General features: G+C 42.1%; 1 protein-coding gene across 3 annotated transcripts in view; it reads right to left on the bottom strand.

Annotated features, from left to right (window-relative positions):
- The window catches only part of Topbp1 (DNA topoisomerase II binding protein 1), a 51,718-nt gene extending 34,088 nt beyond the window's left edge, over positions 1-17,630 (bottom strand). For 2 of the 3 annotated variants that reach the window (XM_057767815.1, XM_057767816.1), the window contains exons 1-8: positions 17,444-17,629; positions 16,558-16,648; positions 11,180-11,314; positions 9,891-10,034; positions 8,257-8,438; positions 6,295-6,491; positions 3,062-3,244; positions 641-807 (exon numbers count right to left, since the gene is read on the bottom strand). In XM_057767815.1, the coding sequence (XP_057623798.1) occupies positions 641-807; positions 3,062-3,244; positions 6,295-6,491; positions 8,257-8,438; positions 9,891-10,034; positions 11,180-11,314; positions 16,558-16,641 (1,092 nt within the window). In that variant the 5' untranslated portion in view covers positions 16,642-16,648; positions 17,444-17,629. Of the gene's footprint in view, positions 1-640; positions 808-3,061; positions 3,245-6,294; positions 6,492-8,256; positions 8,439-9,890; positions 10,035-11,179; positions 11,315-16,557; positions 16,649-17,443 lie in introns of all 3 variants that reach the window. The other variant, XR_009057010.1, reaches the window with a different exon arrangement.
- Positions 17,631-18,166: the final 536 nt, after the last annotated feature.

Below are 18,166 nucleotides of genomic sequence, written 5' to 3'. Positions count from 1 at the left end.
CTTAGCAACAAGCACTTTATCCACATGGCCCAGAAAAAAAGATTTGAATCTCATAAGCGTCACCCTCTAGAGAATAACCATTTTAGTTATTTATGGGAATTAAGTGGTATTTTAAATAACGTAATGTACATGAAATAATTAGTGGTATTAATGTATCGTAAGTAACAAATGGTAGCTAAAAATTAAATATATTTTTAAAGATGTATTTATTTATTATGAATACAATGTAAAAATGCCTGCACACCAGATTTCATTGTAGATGGTTGTGAACCACCATGTGACTTGTGGGGAATTGAACTCAGGACCTGTGGAAGAGCAGCCACTGCTTTTGACCACTGAGCCATCTCTTCAGCCCCACAAATGAAATATTTTAACATAACTGTTAAGATTTCAGAGCAGAGTTGAGGAGTAAAATGGAGTATCAGAGATGAAGCAGACACACACTCACAGCCACAGTGTGAGCATGGTGAATGTTAGCTTCCTAATTCAGTGAAGAGTTTGTTTACACAGATAAGGAGCAAGCTCAACTAAGAGGGGTCTTCAAAGTCAGGCTGAGGGATGTGCGTAGCCCACGCAGGCCTTAAACTCAAGGCTGACAATCATTAGCATTTACTGAGTTTGATGCATAATAAAGACATACCCGACAGCCATCTAGCAAATCTTCAGGGGCTTGAAATACACTGATGTCCAGATTTTCTAGGTTTTCAAGTGTACATTCAAGTTTGTTAGAAGCTGAACTGAACATTGTTTCATTTATACAACTGCTGTTTATGTTGGATATATGGCTGACATCTGCAAGAGTGCGACCTACATATACAAAAAGAAATTATAAATTCAGGAGGTAAACAGGTCATTACATGCTTCCTTACAAATTGTCTTTTCCTACAGTCAAAGGTGTCTGAACAAATTACAAAGATTCAGTTTTTACTGAAATCTTGGTGACAAAGTATGAAAAGTGAAATTAAGTTTCTTTCATTTATTAAAGTGAAAATATACTTAACGTTTCTTTAAAAAAAACGCAGTTGCTAGCCTTAAGGTTCAAGAAGCTTACATTTAGAACAAAAAATTATTGACAATTTTGCTAAATAGCACTTCTAAAATTAAAAAAGAGATTAGTACTAACTGAATATGGTACCTTAGTTGACACATCAAAAAGACTATCACAAAGGGGGAAGACCTTTCATTTTTAAGTTTTCAAGAGTTGTATCTATTATTGTGTGTATGGCGCGTGAGTGTAGGTGCATGGCTGTCACAGAATTCCTAGGGAGGTCAAAGAACAAGGCTGTGGAGTTGGTTCTCCTTCCACCTGTTCATGGGTTCTAGGGATTGAGTATGTTCAGTTGACACATCAAAACTCGGTGCTCTTAACTGCTTAACTTTACCTGCTATACCATGAAATTTTTATTTTTAATTTTATTTTTGAGACAAGGTCTTTCTATGATCTATACCAATGGTTCTCAACCTGGAACTCATGACAATCCTCCTGCTTAAACCTCCCACGACCTAGGAATAAGTGAGTGCTACCATGCTAAAACAAAACAAACACACACTGAATTTTTATGTAATGATAATCTATAACTATCACAGTAAACCAATAAAGAAAATACAGGCTGGTCGTGATGGAATTTGCCTTTAATCCCAGAATTTAGGAGGCAGAGCCAAGTAGATCTCTGAATTCAAGGCCAGTCTGGTCTACTGAGTGAATACCAGGACAGTCAGGACTACACAGAGAAAACCTGTCTTGAAAAATATAAAAAGCCGGGCAGTGGTGGCACACGCCTTTAATCTCAGCATTTGGGAGGCAGATCTCTGTGAATTCAAGGCCACCCTGGATTACGGAGTGAGTTCCAAGACAAGCTCCAAAGCTACAGCAAAACCGCGTCTCAAAGCGTCGACAAAAAAAAAAAAAAAAAAAAAAAGGAAGGAAGGAGGGAAGGCAGGCAGGCAGGCAGGCAAGCAAGCAAGCAAGCATATGATAGTATATGAGTAAGCAAAGTTATAAAACTAATGTCAGGGGCTGTCAAGATGGCTTAGGGGATGGGGATAAAGTACTTGCTCCATGAAAGCCTGATGACCTGAGGTCAATCCCCAACCCATAAAAAGGTAGAGAGTGCCAACCTCACATTTTTTTGTTTCTGATTTTTGTTTTTTGCCCCCAAGACAGGGTTTCTCTGTGTAACAGCCCTGGCTGTCCTGGAACTTGCTCTGTAGACCACACTGGTCTTGAACTCACAAAGATCAGTCTGCTTCTCTGCCTCCCAAGTGCTGAGATTAAAGGTGAGTACCACCACTGACTGGCCACAGATGTTCTTTAATCTCCACACGTGTGACATACCACATACATAATAATACATAGAATCTTTTCTAAAAAACTATTTTTGCCAGGTGTGGTGGCACATGCCTTTAATATCAACACTCTGTAGGCACAGGCAAGAGGCTCTCTGAGGTCGAGGTCAACTTGGTATAAAGAGGGAGTTCCAGTACAGTCAGGGTTACACAGAGAAACCCTTTCTTGAAAAATCAAATAAACAAACAAAAGCTTTCTCTTAAAGCTATTCACTAGTGTTCTTGTTTGTTTGTTTTTTGAGATAGGGTGTCTCTGTGTAACAGTGCTAGCTGTCCTAGAACTCACTTTGTAGACCAGGCTGGCCTCAAACTCAGAGATCTAACTGCCTCTGCCTCCTGAGTGCTGGAATTAAAGGTGTACGCTACCACTGCACAGCTTCACTAGTGTTCTTAATTCTCCTCTTATGTGAATTAGGATGTAGAAGAAAGCAATCCCTCATTCTAAAGGGAATACAAAAGAAGTTCTGGACAGCTTTCTATATAACCTGGCTATTTTGTTACTTAGTTCTACAAGAAGGAAATAGAAAGTCCTACTACATTTCAATGGTCCTGTTACCAAAGCAACTCCTTTACTTTTTAAAATGTTGGTGTTTAGGACTGAGATCCCAGGCTTGCATTCAGAAGACAAAAGCTTTTCCACTAAGTTACATTCCCAATCCAAAACATCAATTATTTTGTGGACAAATATTCTGTATTTAATCTTAAGGAGACTTACTTTCAGCTGCTGCATTGCTCTGACCAGTGGGAGTTGAAGTATCAGGCACCGTCTTTACTTCTGCTCTGGGTTCAGCCTTGTATATAGATTCATCCTGACAAAAGCCTTTCTCAATACTGTCATGAAACCACTGCAGGGTCACACAATGCACATTCCATCTCTTGGCACATTCATATTTTTGTCCTGTTATGTCCATTACGAGAAATACATATATGTTAGCTCATAGTCAATTATTTTTGAAAACATACCTGAAACAAAAGTAATGATTAAAGATTACCAGTAATTATTTTTACCTTAAAAAAAATATTGGCGGGCAGTGGCAGATGCCTTTAATCCCAGCATGCGGAGGGAGGTAGGCAGAGTTTGAAGCCTGACGTGGGATGTCCCTCTGTATGCTATAAATATGTTTTATTACCACTGGTTAATAAAGAAGCTGCTTTGGCCTATGGCAGAGTAGAATATAGCTAGGCGGGAAAACTAAACTGAAAGCAGGGAGAAAGAAGGTGGAATCAGGCAGATGCCCAAAAAACAAGATATGAGGTAACAAACCACGAGCTTCATGGTAAAATATAAAATAATAGGTTAATTCAAGATGCAAGAGATAGCTAGGACTATGCCTGAGCCATTGGCCAAACAGTGTTGTAATTAATATCTTTTTTTTTTTTTTTTTTTTTTTTTTGGTTTTTCGAGACAAAGGTTTCTCTGTAGCTTTGGTGCCTGTCCCGGAACTAGCTCTTGTAGAGCAGGCTGGCCTCAAACTCCCAGAGATCCGCCTGCCTCTCAAGTGCTGGGATTAAAGGTGTGCGCCACCACCGCCCGGCAATTAATACCATTTTTGTGTGATTATTTGGGTCTGGGTGGCCGGGAAACAAAAGCACAGTTCTATTTATTAACAGAGGCCAGCATGGTCTACAGAGCAAGTTCCGGGACAGTCACGGCTACACAAAGAAATCTTGTCTCGAAAACAAACCAACCATATGCTTGTTTTTTAATCTGTCTGGGTGTTTTGTCTGCAATACTTGTATGAATGATGCCCAAGAAGGTTATAAGGTGTTAGATGCCCTGGGACTGAAATTACAGCCAACTATGAACCACCATGTGAATGTTGGCAGCCAGAAAACAGTCCTCTGAAAGAGTAGCCAGTGTTCTTAACCACTGAGCCATCTTTCCAGCCAACCCTCTTTGGAGACAGAGCCTTACTATGTACGCTTGGCTGGCCTGAAAAGCACTGAGTAGACGACATTGGCCTCAAACTCAGAGATCCCTCTGAGACTAAAGATGTACACCACCATACTTGACATTATAAGAACATATAATATAAATGCAGACATTATACATGTATGCAATATAATAAATACTATTTTTGACAAGACTGTATAAGCACCAAAGTAAAGGACAGGGAGATTTGAATTTTTCCTTTCCAGTAAAGAACTTTAGCAAATTTTTTTTTTTTCGAGACAGGGTTTCTCTGTGGCTTTGGAGCCTGTCCTGGAACTAGCTCTGTAGACCAGGCTGGTCTGGTCTCGAACTCACAGAGATCCGCCTGCCTTTGCCTCCCGAGTGCTGGGATTAAAGGCGTGCGCCACCATCGCCCGGCTTTAGCAAAATATTTTTAAGTAGTATCACAGAAATATTGAACTCAATAAGTAATGCCAAAAGATATTTCAGCAATGTTTTTGTTTTTCCTTTTTTTGGTTTTTCAAGACAGGGTTTCTCTGTGTAACATCCCTAGCTGTCCTGAAACTAACACTGCCTGCCTCTGCCTCCCGAGTGCCTGGATATTTTTCCTTTTTCTTTTTTTGCTTTTTATTTTTTTGTGGCTGCCACCACCACCCAGCATGTTTTTACTTTTTTGTTGTGTTTTTCTGTTTATATTTTTGTTTTGTTTTTATTTTTATTTTTTGAGACCATGCAGCCCAAGCTAGCCTTAAACTTTTGATTTTCCTACCTATACCGCCTATGAAACCCAGCTCTATTTTGGTATTCCAGAATCAATGGAGAAACGCCTGGTGGTATAAATCTATATCCCAGCTATTTGGGACTATAAAACAGGAAGATCATAAATCTAAGACCATCCTGATGAAATCCTGTCTCCAGCAGAAATTAACAGGACTAGGGATGTAGCTCATTGAAAGATTACTTGCTTAGCATAAAAAAGGCCCTAGGCTCAATGTCTCCTACCTCAAGAAACAGTCAACAGATAATTCAGATTAATAAAAGTCACAGCTACCATACAGTCATAATTTTTGTATCAATCTCCTGATGAAATAACTAACATTATTCTCAAATATTATTTCTTATCAAGGTAGCTTAGTAAAAATATAAATACAATAGGAGCGAATAAAATCCATTCATTTTTATAGATTTTAGACCTGAGAATACGGTTTTTGTTTTTTTGTTTTTGGTTGTTGTTGTTGTTTGTTAATACAGGGTTTCTCTGTAGCTTTAGAGTATGACCTGGAACTAGCTCTTGTAGTCCAGGCTGGCCTCAAACTCACAGAGATCTACCTACCTCTGCCTCCCAAATGCTGGGATTAAAGGTGTGCGCCATTACCACCCAGCAAAATAAAGTTCTTGAAATATCAAAAACAAAAATAATTTAAAGAATTCTCAACAGTAATGCACTTTATCCTTTTACTTACCTCATAACCTGCACATTATATTTTTAAGTTAGGAATTGCAATTCATAGTTGAGCTGGGAAATGCAGCACAGTGGTAAAGCACTTGCCTAACATGCACAAAGCCCTGGGTTCCATCCTTACCACAGCCCCACTCACACCCCGATCCTAAATCACTAAGTCAAACCAATTCATCCCACTAAGTTAAATAGATATTTAGCCAAGCCCCTTAAGAGGAGGTTTAAGTTAGTCACGAGAAAGAAATAACAAGAAAGCTAATATATATATATATATATATATATATATATATATATATATATATAGTTATTTACGATTTGGTTAATTGTGGAGAGTTGTTTTTCAGTCAAGGTCTAATCGTCAGATGATAAAAACATCACTAAAGGCTTTTGATATTTAGTACTTATTCCATGGGTAAATACAAGGAGAGTTGCTTAACTTTTCTAGACTGTGACTGAAACTATCTTTTTGCAAGAATTTAGGGGGTTAAAAACAGATAAACTAGGGCACTGACATGTCTGAAGCACAAGATGGTCTACAGAGATTTAAAGTGCTAAAACAGGAATTCCACACTCACTATTTCTAAAGCAGTTTTACCTTTTGGTTCTTGAACAATGAGATGTGTACATTCATTCATCTTCAGCTGCCCCATGTACTGGCCTCCATGCTTAGATGTCAGTTGCTGAACTGTCTTTCTGTGTATACCATTTAAGCCAGTCACACAGATAATGCAACCAAGAAAAATAGGACACTTAAAGTCTTCCATGTTTATGTCAGTGTATCTGGTTATTTTACTGGAGAAAATAAACGGCAAAAAGGAAAAATTAAAATTAATGAATATTCAAATAGTTTTAAATATCACTGCTTTCCTTCTTTGTTCATTTTTTTATTTTTAGGATTTATAAACACTTTTGAGAAAAGAAAACTGACATTGAGTATTACACTAATTGCTCATCTAGCTTAGTTCCATGTCTCCAGTAAGAATTTGTATTTCAGTAATAGTCTAAAGACCATCTTAAAGAGAGCACTACTAACTCTAAGTTCTTGCTAATAAATAGGGAGCATATAGCATGTTTAAATATTTGTATTCAGTATGCAATGAAATAAGAAAAAAACTAATTTATGTAAGTTATTAAGAGTCCATTTACATGCAACTTTTGTGTTTAAAGTAAGAATTTAAGTATTTCAGTTCCAGTATCAGGCTACTGTCATTAAATAATATGCACCAGGGAATTTGTATTACCTCCTTAAACATCACCTCTTTTTCATAACAGTGGTAATAATACCTATATGTGCAATTAATTGTGAGACCTATATAATAAAAGTAATAAAACACACACACAAAAATAAATAAATAAATGGGGAACACTTGGCAGAATTATAAGACTGAATCTCTATTTAAAAACCTAGTATTCATTGAATGCCTGCTATAAAATAGACTTAAATTCTTCCATTATTCTTTTTGGAGGGGAGGGAGGGGAATGCTCGAGACTAGGTTTCTCTGTGCATCCTTGGCTGTCCTGGAACTTGCTCTGTAGACCAGGCTGGCTTCAGACTCACAGATATCCATCTGCCTCTGCCTCCCAAGTGCTGGAATTAAAGGCGTGCACAACCACTGTCTGACTCTTGGAAGAGCACCAACAAAACTATCACAGCTATTTTGTTGCCAAAGTAGATAGATTTGCTTATTTCAGCAGGCTAGTACTAACTAAGAAACATATTGAATATATACTGAATGGTGTTGAAACAAGTGCAGAAATGCCACATAATAGCCGGGCGGTGGTGGCGCACGCCTTTAATCCCAGTACTTGGGAGGCAGAGGCAGGCGGATCTCTGTGAGTTCCAGGACAGGAACCAAAAGCTACGGAGAAACCCTGTCTCGAAAATCAAAAAAAAAAAAAAAAAAAAAAAAAAAGAAAAAAAAAGCCACATAATACTAATATAATTCAGACACCTGGACTTATGACCATAAGCCAAATTTTAGGGAAAACATAATTATACCGACAAACTCCATGTAGGAAACTCCTGTCCTGTTCTGATCCCTATATACATCTAATGTCCAGGCCAGGGCATAAAATAGGTTCAATTTACACTGAATGATCACATCTCAGCTAATGGTTTACATATATGTATATTCAATCTTATCTCTACCCCGTCCACCCCATGGGAGGGAACAGGGCTGCCAAAGTAGCTAATTAAGTCTCCATCTTAACACAGGGACATAGTACTGCACAGTGCAATACAAAAGCCAAACTGACTTTCTCAATTATTTTAGACACGTTTCTTGCAGAAAACAATTTCATTGTCAAAGCATTTGCTCTCCAGCTAGTGCTGAAGCTACAGTTCACCTTTCCTGACAGTGGCATCCTGGGATAGTAAGCACTTACGACCTCTGCTCTTCTACTGTCACTAGAGAAATGAACAATGTCCCCATTTTGGTCTCTCAGTAATGAACCCAGAGATAATATCACAAAGCTTACCCATTAAAACCCAAGAGAGTTCCAAATTAACCAAATGTATCATTTTCTCCAATATACAAAGCATACAAATATGTCTTACTTCTCTTGTGACTTCTCCCAAAGCGTTTTTATCCAAGAAGGAAGCAAAATAGGTTTCTTCAGATTAGCAGCAACTAAGTATTTTTTGCTCCCAACTTCTCCTGCAATAAGGTGAGTGACTGATACATTAAGGTCTCGGTATACTCGTCCACCCATCATTTGTACATATTTATGAACTTCTTCCTATGGACCGAAAATATATTAATGAGGAAGAAAATAATTTGCCTGAATGTGTCTATGCACTATATGCATGCCTGGTGCCCTTGGAGGTCAGAAGAGGGAATCAGATCTCCCAGAACTAAAGTTACAGATGGTTGTGAGCCACCATGTGGTTGCTGAGAATTCAACTCAGGACCTCTGGAAAAGCAGCCAGTGCTCTTAACCTCTGAGCCATCTCTCCAGCGCCCCCATAAGTATCTTTTACTGTTGCTAGTCTAAATATACAAATGTTTATACCATTATAAAAATTTAACTAACCAAATTTCTTTTGGAAAGATGTGTATTAATTTTAAATTTAACATTTGGAGGCTGGTGATGTAGCTCAGTAGTAAAATGCTTGCCTACCATGCACAAGACTCTGGGCTTAATCCATAGCCTTCCCCCTAAAAGAAAAACCAAACAAACCCGAAAATAACTGTTTTCTTGAACAGTCACATACTACTTAATAATACTTCAACAAACCAACAATGTGGCCTTGTGGATTATATTGTTAATAACATCATAGCCTTTGTAAGTTCAGGTATACTTAATGACAGTGAGAAACATTTTCAGATAGAATTATCATCATTAGTAAGTGACTGTATTTATTCTTTTAAAGTTCATAAATAAAAGCTATGTTGCTTCTGATTACATTTTTACATGCTATATTCACTTTTACATATTATACAAAAATATGCTTTGTGTAGCTTTTTCTCTCAGTTTTCAATGTAGCCCAGGCCTGAAGAAGGCCTCTTGCCTGAGGCTCAAAGTCCTGCAATTATAGACATGAGTCACTATGCTTAGTGATCTTTTCTTCTTTTTTTTTTTTGTTTTGTTTTGGAGGCAGGGTCTTACTATATGTAGCTAATCTGCCTTTTTCTGCCTTCCAAATGTTGAGATTAAAGGCACGAACCACTACACCCAGATCAGAATCCTTTCTTTTCTTTTTTTTTTTTTTTTTTGAGACAGGGCTTCTCTGTAGCTTTGGAGCCTGTCCTGGAACTAGCTCTTGTAGACCAGGCTGGTCTTGAACTCACAGAGATCTGCCTGCCTCTGCCTCCCAAGTGCTGGGATTAAAGGTATGCGCCACCATCTCCCAGCTATCCTTTCTTAAAGATTTTCTGGAAATCTGTGCTAGAAAAATTGATTCAAAACCAAGCTTGTTAACTATAGAAGAAAAAGTAAATTTTCTGTTAAATCAAAACAAAAACTTCACTTAACCAGTTTTTCTATAAAACACATTCCATTTTCCCCAGGCAAGGGCATACCAACTGGTCAAATGGTCAGTTCTAAAACTATACGTGTATGTAACATTTAGGGTTGCATATGTGTATATCCACGCACATAAGTCATAAAAACTATGTATGTGGTCTTTACGTTACCACCCATCCAGGGAAAACCAGGTGCAGAGCCAGCACCGCTCCTTTCAGTACTTACCCTTTTGTCTTTATCCAGGCTTGTACAAGATATAGTTACACTGGACAAAAGCATATTGTAAACTGGATGCTCAGCTCTTGGGACACACTGCTGGTGGCGCATACAAAATGTGACTACTTGAGGACCAACAATTCTGCAGCCAAGCTATAAAAAGTTAGGGAAAAGATCACCAAAAGCACAAAATTAAATTTGGAACATTTAGTAGTTGTGCACAGAAGTCGACACTGCAGAAAGTCACCAATTTTTAGAAGAAAAAAGACCACCACAAAATTTTTCAGGCACACTGAGCATTAAACACATACACTCAACAGCAAAACTACAAGAGCCCTTCATTCAAATGTTGTCAAAATTTCTTCTTTTTCTTATATATGTATGGTGGGGGGTGGTTTGAGACTGAGTTTCTCTGTGTAACCCTGGCTGTCCTAGAACTTGCTGTTGACCAGGCTGTCCTCGAACTCACAGAGATCCACCTGTCTCTACCTCCTGTATGCCAGGATTAAAGGTGTCCACCACCAATGTCTAAAATTTCAGTCTCTAAAACAAACTTAATCCTTTTTTTCCTTAATTATATTTTAGGGATGGAAATGGCTTACCAGTTAAGAGCAATAACTGCTCTTCTAGAGGACCTGGGTTCGATTCTCAGAACCAACATTGTGCGTTATAGCCCATCTGTAATTCCAGTTCCATGGGATTCAATGCCTTCTACTGACATCCAAGGGCATCAAGAATGCAAGTGATACACCAACAAGCATGCAGGTAAAAACCCTTACACATAAAATAATATTTTAAAGATTTAATTTTATTATTCTTAATTAATGTATATGTGTTTGTATGTAGGTATCAGCACATTTTGTGCAGGCACACTTGGAGGTTGGAGGTATCGGATCACCCTGGAATTGGCATTACAAGCATTTGTGAACCACCTGACGTGGGTGCTTGGAATCCAATTCAGGTCCCTTGAAAAGCAATATGTGCTCTTAACCACTAGGTCATCCCTCCAGCCCCAAGAAATACGATCTTAATACAATACTCTAATGCTGTAACAACTGATGAACATTCAAGCATGCTTTTCATACAAAGCATCAGCCAATAAAGGAGCTTAGAAGTCTAAGAAACCCACATCCAAAGAATCCCAATGCACTCATAGTACTCATGATCAGTAAAGAATTCATGAAGCAATGAAACCAGGTGAATTCCAGCACTACACCCACATACACACAAAATACAAATAAAAAAGAGAGAGTTAGAAGCAAAGCCACCACCAAATAAGTATCTTAGGAACAGCAAACCTGTTTAAGGTGATCAAAAACAGCACCACTGAAACGGTCACAGATATAAAGTGATCTGTCATTCTCCTTTATCTTCAATGCTTCTTCTTCTGTAATAATCTGAAGATAATCTTCTGATTGTAACTCCTTTATTGACTGAAAGAGAAAACAAAGATGTATTAGGAATTAGTTCCCCACATTAAATCCTACCAACTCTTAAGAACCCATTTCAAATTCGGCCCTTTCCTTATTACAACATTATTTATTACCTAAACCACTGTAGACATCTCTGGATTGGTCTCCTCTCTTAAATCTATTCTTCACACAGGGGCTGGGAAGATGGCTCAGAGGGTAAAACACTTGCTGTGCAAGCATGGGTAGCTGAGTTTGGATCTGGGAGGAGATTCCAGGAGGTCCCTGGCCAGCCAGTCTAGCAATCAGTGAGCTCCACAACAGTGAGAAACCCTGTCTTAAAAAATAAGGAGACCCAGCCGGGCGGTGGTGGCGCACGCCTTTAATCCCAGCACACGGGAGGCAGAGGCAGGCGGATCTCTGTGAGTTCGAGACCAGTCTGGTCTACAGAGCTAGTTCCAGGACAGGCTCCAAAGCCACAGAGAAACCCTGTCTCGAAAAAACCAAAAAAAAAAAAAAAAAAAAAAAGGAGACCCACAACTAGCACACCAGACAGAAACCTCTAACATCCACATGTGCACACATGGGCAGGCACTTAACACATGCACTCGTAGACTGTGCCCCCAACACAAAAAATTCAGACCATACTACTCTGTTTAAAACTCTCTAATGACTTTCCATCACACTCAGAATAAAGTCTACATTTTTTAATAGTTTAGGTCTTTTACTTCTTTTTGCCATGAAGTCACAGGGAACTGTTCTAGCAGTACTGGCTTCTTCCCATTTGTTCTCAGTGTTTTCTCTGAGTGGAACAGGCTGGAACATCCTTTTTTGGCTGACTGGTTTCCTTCACTGATCCCAGGAAGCTGTCTCAGCTCTTAAGAGTGCTTAATGTGGGCTGGAGAGATGGCTCAGAGGTTAAGAGCACTGACTGCTCTTTCAGAGATCCTGTGTTCAAGCCCCAGCAACCACATGGTGACTCACAATTATCTATAAGATCTGGTCCCCTCTTCTGGCCTGCAGGTGTACATGCAGTCAGAACATTGTATGCATAATAACATCTTTTTTAAAAAAAAATAAATAAATAAAAGAGTGCTTAATGTGTTCTCTTCAAGAATTAATCCTCTTAAGAATCTCACCCTTAACTTGCTTGTTTACAAGGCCAATAGCATGGTGAGCAATGCTGTAGATTGACTCCTCTAAATTTGCTATAGTAACATTGTGAGGCATGCACAAAACCCAGATTCAATCCAATCCATGACAAAGAAACAATTCCATGTTTTCTTTCTTTTCATTTTAAAACAAACTCGAGTGCGCATGTCTACTACATACATGCAGGTGCCCTCAGAGGCTAGGCAGGAGCTTCGGATCACTGGAGCATGTGCTCCCTGACATGAGGGCTGGGACCTCAGCATTATCTCCCGTCCCCAACTCTGTTTCTGGAAAAACCCCAAAGAACATATACCAACCAGGTGCCTCTCCTCTCTCCCTTTGTGTCTGCCATGTTGGCAAACTGTTCTGACCAAAAGAAAAGTCTCAAGATCAGGACCAAATCTTCATTTCTTATCAGTCTTCAAAACCATGAAACTCAGCCCTCACCTGTCTCCCCAGACTTATCTTTTTTGTCTAGCCCCCTGGCTAATTCCAGTCAGCCCCATACGCTTGCCTGGAGCAGGTTAAGGCCCTCCTCAGAGGTTGTGTGGGCCCTGCTGCAGGGAATACTCTCCTTTTGGGTTTTCACCTGAAGTGATTCTTCACTTCAATCAGGTCTGCTTAAATGCCACCTCCTCAAAGATACCCTTTATGACCATGGTTGGTTTGTTTTGCAGCACTGGGGACTGAAACCAGGATTCTATACATATCATACAAATGCCATATCACTAAGCAACACACCCACGTTTTCAAAAATGCTTTCCTGCTTTCCAAAATGCACTTCCTCTAGCCCCTGAATCGGTCTATGACGGAAAAGAACATTGGCATTTTATAAATATGCATATTTTTATTTCTTCCCTGTAAGAATGAATGTTTTGAGTCTGTTAGCTGGCTCAGCAGCTACTTGCAGTGCTTGCCATTCAGCCTGAGGACTGGAGTTCAATCCTCGGGACCTCACATTATAAGGTGGGATCCTGACTGGAAACCTCCTCAGCTGCAGTCACTAAGAGCACCCACTGTGCACATTCACTGCCTTCTCTTTTAAATGGGCCCTGCCCCCCTCCCTGCCTGGCTCTCCTCTCTGCCTCTCTTCTTTTCTGCTGTGTGGTCCCCAGAGGCCGGTCTCCCTGCCCCCCCCCACTTTATGTTCCCTTTCCCCTAATAAAACCCCTCTACGATAACTCTGTCGCACATCTTTCTCCCTCTGCATTTTAAATAAACATTGGGTCCATCACCCGTTCCCCCCAACCCAGGCAGTTTGAGGCATGCCAGGATCCTGGAAATGGGTCCACAAAACACAGCTTCACTTTTCTGGATCTCTGGGTCCCTCCATCCAGAACTGGCACAGAACTGGCACTATTTCCCAAGAGTGGATAACTCGTCTTTCTCTGGTTTCTTGCCTTTTAGCTTAAGTCCTGATTCTAGGCAACCATGGCTCTTAGGGTTCAGAGTCCTTGAGCTCAGAGCCCTCGGGCCCCACCCTTTGCATAACGACTCACTGGGTGTCCTGTGCCTTCTCAGATCCTTGAGTACTTCGGGCTTTGCAGGCACTCTATATCCTATTTTACGAGGCCTTTGCAACATTCTGCCAGTGATCCTGACAGATGGAAGGAGGTATCATCCTTTCACCCATCCGCTTTCCCTCTTCCTCAATAAACCTCTTACACTAACTCTGCTGCATGCGGCAGCCATGTTTGCTCAGTGACAGAGCTCATGAAAACGTAGTCACTTCATGCTGGGACCCTACCCACCTGCTCCACCCTCAACAGATCCACTCTCTTCCACCTACAACAAATCTGCTTTCTCGTTCACTGATGGCTTCACCTTCCATTCATTATTAGCAACTGGGGCTCTGGCAGGGCTACCCGCCTCTGACAATTCCCCTGGGTGTGAGGCTTCATTTCTCGAGCACAGTTCTCTCCTCACCTTCTGGCTTTTCTTGAAGTCCTGGTACAAGGCGACTGTGTCTTTCGGGTTCAGAGGCCTTGGCCCCTGATCTGTAAGTCTGATGAAACACAAAGTAGCCTATGCCATCTTGAATTCAGACCCCCTCTGAATTCCTGGGACGCTAGGAATTGCAGTCCCTTGGGTCTTACTTCTCTGCCTCATTCATGGGAACTGTGTCATCATCTGTACCTCCTTGCTCCCTCCCATTGGGATATTTTTTGGAGACCCACTAACCATTCCTAATCAGTTAGTGTGGCAGGACTACCAGCTGTTGGCCATAGCGCTGCAGGCGTAAGACCATTAAACACGTCCAGGTGATATTGTGGCGATGGAAAAGGATCAGGTGCTGTAGGCCCTAGGGAGTCGACCTGGATTCACCTCCAACAGCATTTTGCCAGGTCTAGGAGGTGCTTGATGATTCCACAGAGCATGGACAGTGAAGTGAAACAGCCAGAAACCCAAGGAGGCCAACACCCCAGCTTTCCCAAGCCCCCCAAAATAAACAATGCCCCCCCACGTTAGCAGGAAGTAGTCTTTTGTTTTGTTTTGTTTTTGTTTTTCGAGACAGGGTTTCTCTTTGGTTTTGGAGCCTGTCCTGGAACTAGCTCTTGTAGACCAGGCTGGCCTCGAACTCACAGAGATCCGCCTGCCTCTGCCTCCCGAGTGCTGGGATTAAAGGCGTGCGCCACCACCGCCTGGCACAGGAAGTAGTCTTGAGAATATGGCATCCTCATCCCAGCCTTATATTTTTATAATAAAAAGGAGGAATGTTAACATCAGGCTACTGCCCTGCCCTTGGGGTCCTGACTGGATACCTCCTCAGCTGCAGCCACTAAGAGCACACACTGTGCACATTCACTGAGTCCCCTTTAAAAAGGGCTCTGCCTATCCCCAATCTCTTTCTGTTCCCTTTTCTCTGCCTGTCTCCCCCCCCCCCCCCGCCCCTTCTCTTCTCTGTCTTGTCCCCAGAGGCAGGCCTCCCCACGCCCAGTCCCTCTTTTTATGTTCCCTTTCCCCTAATAAAACCTTTCCGCGTGAACTCTGTAGCGCGGCGTCTTTCTCCTGCAGCGTTTTTAAGTAAACTACACCTCTGATATCCACACATGCACTGTGATAAGCAGGTACACAGATATACACACACACACACCAATGAATGTTTAATGATGTATTTTTGTCTACCAGCATGAACTGATAAACCTAATGCAAGGCCATCCTCACTCCCATTTCATCTATGCTGTGAATAATGAACCGCATTTTCAGCAATGAACCAGAACTTCTGCACTGTGATGCAAAGTTTCTCACTGCTCAAAGAATCAATGGGGTTAGTAGACAAAACAGCTGTCAAGAACTCCAAGGCAGAAGAGGGTTGGGAGATGGCTCAGTCAGTAAGGCGCTTATTGTGCAAGCACAAGGACCTCTGCTTGGATTCCAAGTATCCACAGTAATCCTCTGCCTTTTAGTGCTCCTGTAATCCCAGTACTGGGGCGGATTAGAAGGATCCCAGTGATCTTTGTTGGGAATGTCTGCCCCCATTCCAAACACTGCCCCGATGTTCAGCTGGGAATCCAGTTTCACTTCTCCCTCTCCAGACCCCGCCTTCAGAAGCCCAGCAGGCGGCAGCTCCTCTCCCTGAGATGCTCAGGACCACGCCTATGGGGTATCTAAGACTTGGTCCCTGGACCTGCCAAGTGATTTCTCTCCTGCCTCCCCTGAGAGTCACCTGCAGTTGCTTTGCTCTGCTTATTAAACCTGATTTCATTAATTCTGCTGGATTTGGTTTTCTGCATCAGGGGAGGAACCTCCAATCCAGGGATTTTCAAATCAAGCTTCAAAAAATAAGGTAGAGATTGACATCAGAAGGCATTGACCTCTTGGCCGCCCCAACAAACCCACCCAGACCCACACACACAGAGAAAGAGGGAGGGAGGGAGAGAGAGAGCTGCAAGTCAACATTCAATTATCATAAAAGATTTCAATCCCCCAATACATAATTGTATGCTTACTTTAGTTAAAAATTAAGTAACAATGATAAACCTGTATTAAGCACATGCTGTAGCAAAATTCCATTAAAATATCCACTTCTAAGATAGAAAAATCCAATAAAAAATATTTAAAACATGAAAAATGAGCTCATAGCATCAAAAAAAGACATATCCAATTATTCTTACCTCAAGAGCTTTAAAAAAACATTCTGAATTGTCTGAAGACTTTAAAAACTTCACAAAAAACGGTTCTTGGTCATTTCTGGACATTGCTGAACTGTAAGAATAAGGCAGTCAAAAAGAACAAAAATAAGTTAGGTAGGGAATTAAATGTTCAAATCAACTATGTTATTTATTTGAGACAGGGTTTCTAAAAAGAACAAAAATAAGTTAGGTGGGGAATTAAATGTTCAATTCAAATCAACTATTTATTTATTTATTTTATTTGAGAGGGTTTCTCTGTGTGGCTCTGGCTGTCCCGGACAGGACAGCCTCGAATTCAGCCTCTGCCTGATGGAATTAAAGGCGTGAGCCACCACCGCCCAGCCTGCAAATCAACTATTTTCTTACGCAGGCAAAAGTGCCTGAGAAATAGACATCTGGTTCTGCCCACGGTTCCATTCACGATGTTTGCAAAAGATCCCAGAATGTGGGCAAAGTCGAAGAAGGGAGATGGGGGTGAGGGAGGCAACACGAATCCTTGCAAATCTATGAACAAAATTAGCGTCCCTGACTGAATACACTGAGGCCCTTGCTGTGGACCCCTCACTTAACAGACATTCACTTGCACCGGGCTACAAGACTGAGAGGGCGGCTGCCGGGACCCGCGGCCCGCAAGGCTTGCTCCTCAGTCAACTGACTTTAAACGCAAGCTGTCACTGTGGAAAGTCATGCACGATCCCCCGAAAGGCCCACGCGACTGTCCCCAGCTCCCAGGGAAAGGGCGGACTCGTGGGACGTCCAGGCCGCGGTTTCTCGGGTGTCTGAGGCCCACCCGCCGGTTACCAGGGCCGCGCAGGCCGCAAGAGACGCCGGGAGCCCAGTCGGCCCGGAGGAGCGAGCGCTCGCTCACCTCGGTGGAGCCTGAGGGCCCACAGGCACCAAGTCGGGGGGCGCGCGGCCAGCGGGACCGCTGCTGGAGTCGGGCGCCAGCCCGGCGCGCAGCCCCCGCCCCCGGGGACGCCCCCAGCCCCAAGAAAACGCAGCCGAACCCGGAAGCGCCGCGGCCAGGAACCGACTTTCGCGCCAACCAGGCGGACGCAACACCTCTTCCGGAGGAAGTGGCGTCATCAAGGCCTGCGAGGGGAAGTGGAGCTGTCGGAAGGGGGCGTGCCGCGTGTTTTCTGTCCGGAGAGGTTCCGAGAGCGTGTGCTTTGTTTCCTGCGTGGCCCGGCGGGACCCCACGGTTCGGAGCGAGGCGCTGCAGGCCGGCCGACCGATGAGCAGAAGTCCAGACATGTGCAGAAATAAGGCCCCGCATGGGATCCCGCGGCAAATGGCTGCCCGGTGTAATGGGTCCCGCGGCAAATGGCTGCCCGGTGTGCCGGGCTTTGCACGAAAAACACTCCTGAAGCTGATAGCGGCAGCTCCACTTTTGAAGTGTTCAAATTAAGGCCAAGGGAAGTGAAATGACACTCTCGTTATCACGAGGCTTGTAGGTGGGGGAATTAGGTCAAGGTCTTTCTGACCCTCCTGATCAGGTGGGTTTCTCTCCTCCATAAGAATACAGTCACTCCTTACCACGGCCAAAAATTGTAACGGAAAGAAGGCAGGGTGATGATAGACACGCTAATTT

The sequence above is a fragment of the Chionomys nivalis genome, chromosome 4 (genome assembly GCF_950005125.1).
Source record: "Chionomys nivalis chromosome 4, mChiNiv1.1, whole genome shotgun sequence".
NCBI lineage: Eukaryota > Metazoa > Chordata > Mammalia > Rodentia > Cricetidae > Chionomys > Chionomys nivalis.
This window is presented reverse-complemented; position numbering and strand designations above follow the sequence as displayed.